The sequence below is a fragment of the Camelina sativa genome, chromosome 18 (assembly GCF_000633955.1).
Source record: "Camelina sativa cultivar DH55 chromosome 18, Cs, whole genome shotgun sequence".
Taxonomy (NCBI): Eukaryota; Viridiplantae; Streptophyta; class Magnoliopsida; order Brassicales; family Brassicaceae; genus Camelina; species Camelina sativa.
In genome coordinates, this window is record NC_025702.1 from 12863156 (window position 1) to 12870914 (window position 7759).

Here is a 7759-nt window from a genome sequence, read left to right on the forward strand (position 1 = left end):
TGAAAAAATGACAAAAAAAGAAAAAGAAAAGGAAAGAGAGAAGTGGTCACATCTCTTATGGGCTGTAACATTGGTCCTTATAATTAAAACGCATTTGGGTATTAGTGAATTAATGAGAGGAAAAGAGTCATTGCAGCCTGCGGAAAGGACCACCCCACTGGTCACCGTGTGGGCACGATTAAGCTGTGGCCTTTCATCTCAACATCATCACACTACTCTATTATGTATTATCGCAACAACTGTCTTGTCTTTGATCATCTCTGTACGTCCCACTAAATAATATGTGGGACTACATCAGTTTTTACCGTACGAAAATATCAGAACAAAGCAACAACAACAAAATAAAGTAAAAAAAAAGAAAAGAAAAAGTCAATGTCTGTACTTTGGTTGGTTAATTTTGTGTCTGTGGGTTTTGGGGATAACATATTTTAGAATCTATTTGATATTTTTTTAAAAATACAAAAGAAATGAGAACTTCTTTTGATTATAGATTGTTGTGCTTATCAATCATTAAATTAACTAATAAGAATAATAGAGTTTTGATTTTAGTATTAGGTTCATATTTGATGATAATCACAAATATCTTAGGAAAATTATAGACGGGCCTAATTGATAAACTACATGCAAGGCCTATATTTGGATATAAGGTCCAATTAAAATCCAAAAATAAACGATTTATTCTTGTGTTATCCACTAGGAGATTTTGTGTTTAATTGCTATCAAGTGTTTATGCACTTAACTCTTCTGTTTCATGTTTATTTTCAAAGTGTTGGCGTTTCCTCTTGTTTTTAATTATATGATTGAACTTGTCTCTTTGCTATATATGTTGTAAGAATTCTGAATCGAAATAATAATTGTTTAACGAGATCGAAATTATTGATGTGAAAAATCTAGAATTTTGTTATAAGAAGAAAAGGAAAACATTTTCGTTTAGGGGATAATGAATTGGATTATTAGATATCCCAAACCCAAACAATACGTAACGTTTGATATTTCAGTATCCGGCTACTTGAAACTGATATTCCCAAATTGATGTGTAAAGCTACATACACAACTCGTGCACAACATCTTGACTGATTGGTTTTGACCAAAAAATCTGACTGATTGGTAGATTGGGGTTTGTAGTACTGTAGAGATTTAAAACATTTATCTAAAAGTTTTAACAAATCAAAGCTCTAGGCAAAACAAAGTTTGATTGGTTCAACTTAAGGACTCTAGATAAAGCACATTTTTCGTGGATTTGTTTCAAAGCGATAATTTTTCTACTTCATTTTGTAATATCTCGTCTAGATAATAGGAGATTAGTTAGCAAAATTATCACGGCTTTTACGTATACAAATGAGATTAATGGATAGATTCAATAACGAGAATCTTTACTGAATCTTAATATTTGTTTCACCATTAACCCTATAAAATATAAGATTCACCACATTTTTCACAAAACTCCTAATCACACACACCAAAAAAAACACCTCTCGGTTCTTTTCAATGGCCGAGATTGTAGAAGACTCGCCCAGAGTCATGGAGATAGAAGGAGATGTTCATGACCTTGACCGTTGCGTGGTGGAGGAGGTTGAGCTAACCGTTCCCAAAACCGATGATCCAACGTTACCGGTTCTCACTTTTAGAATGTGGACTCTAGGTCTTGGTGCGTGTATCATACTCTCGTTCGTAAACCAGTTCTTCTGGTACAGGCAGATGCCATTGACCATTACAGGAATCTCGGCTCAGATCGCTGTAGTGCCGCTTGGTCACTTGATGGCTAAAGTGCTTCCGACAAGGATGTTCTTTGAAGGATCAAAGTGGGAGTTTAGCATGAATCCAGGTCCTTTTAATGTTAAGGAACACGTTTTGATCACAATCTTCGCTAATTCGGGAGCTGGAACGGTTTATGCGACACATATACTTAGTGCAATCAAGCTTTATTATAAGAGATCTCTTCCGTTTCTACCGGCTTTTCTCCTTATGATCACTACGCAGGTGATTAACTCTTCTGTGCCCTAATTAATATATAAGCATAAACTGATCTGTTTGAAATTGGTATGTTTTTTTTTTTTTTTTTAAATCTATTTAATTCGCTTTAGCTTATATAGAACCTAGACTCCTAGACGATAGAGTGATTGCTAAATTATAAATAGATAGATAGAGATTTGCATTAACCATAAGTCCATAACTCTTAAATTACTAAACTCAACTTTGTCTTATGTAAAGGATAGTTATTGGCTTTGGTTTTAAGTTTTGGGTTGATTGGTTAGACTAAAACGTGATTACTTGTATTGTTTTGAGACTCTTTTTTGGACATTTCTTACAAAAATAAAATGTTTACTTTTGGTGTACTTTGTACTTTTTTCTTTTTTAACCCACTGAATCTCCTTGTAGTTTCTCGGATTTGGGTGGGCTGGTCTATTCCGTAAACACCTTGTTGAGCCTGGTGAAATGTGGTGGCCAAGCAATTTAGTTCAAGTGTCTCTCTTCAAGTAATACTCTTTATATTACATTCATAAAAAAAAAAAAACTTCATAATTAGTCTTCAGCTACTTAATTGGCTCACTAATCATTGCAGTGCCTTGCATGAGAAGGAAAAGAAGAGAAAGGGAGGCATGACTCGAATCCAGTTCTTCCTCATTGTCCTTGTGACCAGTTTTGCATACTACATTCTCCCTGGTTATCTATTCACAATGATAACTTCCATCTCATGGGTCTGTTGGCTTAGTCCCAAATCGGTTTTAGTCCACCAACTCGGTTCAGGTGAACAAGGTCTTGGTATTGGCGCAATTGGTATTGACTGGGCTACAATTAGTTCTTACTTGGGTAGCCCACTCGCGAGTCCCTTATTCGCTACCATCAATGTAGCCATCGGTTTTGCGGGGATCATGTATGTCGCCACCCCGATTTGTTATTGGCTAAATATATACAAGGCCAAAACATATCCCATCTTCTCAAGTGGGCTTTTCATGGGAAATGGCTCTTCCTATGATGTTTTAAGCATCATTGATAATAAGTTTCATCTCGACCGCGAAATCTATGCAAAGACTGGTCCTATTCATATGAGCACTTTCTTTGCAATGACATATGGGCTAGGGTTTGCTACTTTGTCCGCAACTATTGTCCATGTTTTACTTTTCAATGGAAGGTAACGTGTAACTCAATCAGTTCCTTATAACTACATTTTACTTCTTCTTTTTGTTTATCCAAACTAAATGTCTGAGACTAGTCTTGATCGAAGTTATCTAACTATTTTCCTTCTATTTTACAGGGATTTATGGAAACAAACAAGAGGTGCTTTTCAAAGGAACAAGAAAATGGATTTACACACGAGAATCATGAAGAAAAACTATAGGGAAGTTCCCATGTGGTGGTTTTATGTGATCCTCGTACTTAACATTGCGCTCATCATGTTCATCTCTTTCTACTACAATGCAACCGTGCAGCTACCTTGGTGGGGAGTGTTGCTAGCTTGTGTTATTGCCGTCTTCTTCACTCCTCTTATTGGTGTTATCGTAGCCACCACTAATCAGGTACTTACTTAAAACTACATGAAAGTAAAGAAGCAAATTAGAGTTTAAAAATTATTCTTTTCAATTGTGTAGGAAGCATAACTATATAAAACAAAATCATGAAAATAATTCGCACATTCCTCTAAGAAAAACTGAAAAAAAAAATGTAAACAAACTTTAAAAAGGAGTTTTATTATTATTTATTTTTTTGTCATAAGAGTTTTATTATTTTTTAGTACTTTCTTTTACAAATCATATTCCATTCATATATGCCTTGTTCATTATCATTGACTAGTTAGAGCCACAGCTCTTTATTTTAATTTTTAGGTAAGTGACAAGTTTATTTTAACAAGGCTTCTATTGCTTTAGGCACCGGGTTTGAACGTCATAACGGAATATGTAATCGGGTATATCTATCCAGAACGTCCGGTTGCGAACATGTGCTTCAAAGTGTATGGATACATCAGCATGACTCAGGCTCTAACATTCATCCAAGACTTCAAACTTGGTCTCTACATGAAGATCCCTCCTAGAAGCATGTTCATGGCACAGGTTATTGCATCTTTGACCATCGTTAATTATTTGTTAAAACACAATCTAAATATATACTAACACAATGTTTTCAGGTGGTTGGGACGCTTGTGGCAGTGATAGTGTACACAGGAACTGCTTGGTGGTTAATGGTAGACATTCCTCATCTATGTGACAAATCTTTGCTTCCTCCAGACAGCGAATGGACCTGTCCGATGGACCGTGTCTTCTTTGATGCTTCTGTGATTTGGGGACTTGTGGGACCACGTAGAATGTTCGGTGACTTAGGGGAATACTCAGCCATAAATTGGTTCTTCCTCGTAGGTGCAATTTGTCCTTTCTTTGTCTGGCTAGCGACCAAAGCGTTTCCAGCTCACAAATGGATCTCGAAGATCCATTTTCCAGTCATTTTAGGAGCAACCTCCATGATGCCACCCGCGATGGCGGTTAACTTCACGAGTTGGTGTATTGTGGCATTTGTGTTTGGACACTTTTTGTTTAAGTACAAGAGAGAGTGGTGGAAAAAGTATAACTACGTTCTTTCAGGCGGTTTAGACGCGGGAACTGCTTTTATGACAATACTGATATTCCTATCGCTTGGACGCAAAGGAATTGGATTGTTATGGTGGGGAAACGCTGATGATAGCACAAACTGTAGCCTCGCCTCTTGTCCTACCGCTAAAGGCGTAATGATGCATGGATGTCCTGTTTTCTGACCTTGTCACTTAAAATACAAACCCCTTTGATTAGATTTTCTTTCGGAACTAGTTTTTAAATTTGTTTTGTACATAACTCTACAACAGCTCGAGTATTGGATATCCTTAGGATCTTTATATGTAAATATAAAAATAAAATTTATATGATGGCAATTCATTGTTATATATAGCCTCTATTGATGATATTTTTAATTGTGCATGAAAATGTATCAACCTTTAGAAACCTTTATCAAGATTTATATCATTAATTAGTAGAAAACATTATCGTGAGAAAAGTGATTTTAAGTGAAATATATCGAACGAAGAGTTAGGACGAGTAAGTGTAACTTTCTATTTATTTTTTAAATGTAATTAGAGAATTTTCTTAAGAAATATTTTGAGTATATATCATTGTCGGATATTAAAACTGAAATTATTCAGATTTATCATAAGACGAAATATATGTGTCAAAGAACAAAAGTTTAATAGTTATTTAAGAGGATAGAAAATTTTATTGAGTTGAAAAACATGAACATTCAGTAGACTCAACTATTTATAAAACATATAACTATTTAGAAAGAAAAGTTTGTGACAAAAAATGTGAACGAAATGTTGTGAATACACACAGACACTAGAGATATGTGCAACTCATTGAGATTTTTCTTTATTTAATATATGCATTTGTACACTACTAGAGATCCTTAGTAAGTTTGTTTCCATTAGTCCACAAAATTTGCATTCTTTGGATATATTATATATAGACTCTCGCATATGGTGTAAAAACATTAATAAATATACCATCAGTGATGTATAATAAATGAAAAGGAGGAAGGTATTCATATCGTTCGAAAAATATGATTGTTACGTATGTACCTTAAAAAGAGTTTATTTTGCTCTATGTTTGTATGGAAACTTTTTTTAAAATTCCTTTCCTTTTTCTGAAACGGAAACAAAGGCATGGAAACACGATAAAAACTCCGTTTCTGTTTTAAAAATACGACGAAATTTTTTTTTTAACTTAGAAACTTAATATATATATATATATATACACATAATACATATAAATATATAATATTTTTAGTGTTTTAATTTAACTATTTAATATTTATGTTTTGAATTTGTGTTGTTTCAAATATTCCATTTGATATAGGTTTTATGTTTGATGTTTTATTATGTATATACATATATCCATATATATATACATACGTTTCCAAACTCGTTTCTATTTCATAATTTTAGAAAAAAATCGTTTCCCATTTCTGAAACGTTTCGCTTTCGTGTATCCGTTTCTGTTTCCATGCCACCTAGGTTTTGCTTCTCTGATCTTTCACTTCCGACCATTATTATTAAATTTATAGATATTGGCGATAGGATAGTTAGAAGTTAAATTTTAGTTAGAAGTTAACCTTAAGAAATCGTTCTCAAATTCATCACGTCAATTTGTAGTTAGAAGTTAGTACCGACATACACCAAGGCTTTGAATGGAGACGGTGCGTCAGGTCCCGTACGGTTACAATGATCAATTGACATAAGTATTGAAAAGATAATACTATTTTTAATGATAATTCTTAATTAATTACAGTTAAAAATTATAACTATCAATTACAATAGTAGACAAGAATTGATAGTTACGAAAGCTAATGCTTACTCTTGCTTTGTTGATAATTACATTTAACTAATAAGACAAGAATCAAACAATCCCGGAAAACAGCATCACGGGCTTTGCCAACAGTCGCCGGAAAGAAAGATGTTGCTACGAAAGCAGAAAGCTAATGCTTACTCTTGCTTTGTTGATGGATCATGGATTTCTCCCTCTGAATGTGCAGGAATAGGTTGGACTCTTTACAATACTAATCATCAGATTATTTTTCAAGGGAAGACATCCACCAATCCAATGAACACACCTCTTGAAGTAGAGGCTTATGCATTAAGATCAGCAATATACCATGTTCAGAGGCTTGGATACACTGATGTGATGTTCTGCGGAGATACATCTATCTTATATGAAAAGCTCCTACGTTTCTTCCATTACGAGCAGAAGGATCAATGTGAACATTCTAATGATAATATTTCTTTTGCAAATATACCCCGCACTGTAAACTTTACTGCTGACAAATTAGCTAAGGATGCTAGAACAAGAAAATTAAATTATGTAATATCATGGACAGATGTATGTTAAAGTTTTATGTAATAAAAAATTTATTGTCTACAAAAAAAAAACTAATAAGACAAGTTAAAAGTATGACTTTAAAATTCTTCTTAATATGTGTAAAAATTCTAGAAATTGAATTAATAAGAAACCAAGGGAGTATCAATTAGATTTATACTTAAACCCCAAAAATAATCCAAATATCCAAAAATTAGTTGTTACAAATGTCAAAATTTAGCTAAATTTAAACTAATTTTCAAGATTTTTTTTCGTGTATCTGGTATTTTGGATATCAATTAGGTTCTAAATTTTTAACCTAAAGTATCCAAACCGAAAGTCTAAAATTACCCGTAGATAATGTTTTATTAAATCCGTTTCCGGACCAAATCATAATAAACACTAACAATCCCATGGATTCAAGAAATAAGTTTCCTCAAATTCACCAAGAAAAAAAAAAAAATAAGTTTCCTCAATAGTAATCTGCAGGAAGCAAAATATTCTTATTTGGTTATGTATCCATTGTATATATACTTCCATATATGAAAAAATCAGTAGAGATATGCTACCAAAATTAATAAATTAAAATACATTAAAATACTATATATTTCTTCATTCAAAAAAGAAAAAAAATCTGATTCACTCAGAATTTCACAGATCAAAAAACACACAACCAAAGGAAGCAAAATCCTCTCTGTCTGTGAGTTTTTTTTTAATTCGTTTGTTTGTATTTCCTCTGTTCAATTGAGAATATTAAGAACGGTTACATAAACACAATCTCACTAACACATAACACAATCCCATTATTTTTATTGTATTGCAGAGACAAAAACAGAACATCAGTTCTCTATTTCTGACGACCAATGCAAGAAATTACAGAGATAAGATCG

At 33.2% G+C, this 7759-nt stretch overlaps 1 protein-coding gene across 1 annotated transcript; it reads left to right on the forward strand.

Moving 5' to 3' along the window:
* LOC104761370 (oligopeptide transporter 9) lies at window positions 1439-4876 on the forward strand. Its single transcript, XM_010484450.2, has 6 exons — window positions 1439-1980; window positions 2380-2477; window positions 2564-3133; window positions 3257-3518; window positions 3867-4049; window positions 4124-4876. Exons 1-6 carry the CDS (start codon window positions 1489-1491, stop codon window positions 4742-4744), a joined length of 2226 nt encoding a protein of 741 aa, XP_010482752.1. The 5' UTR covers window positions 1439-1488; the 3' UTR covers window positions 4745-4876.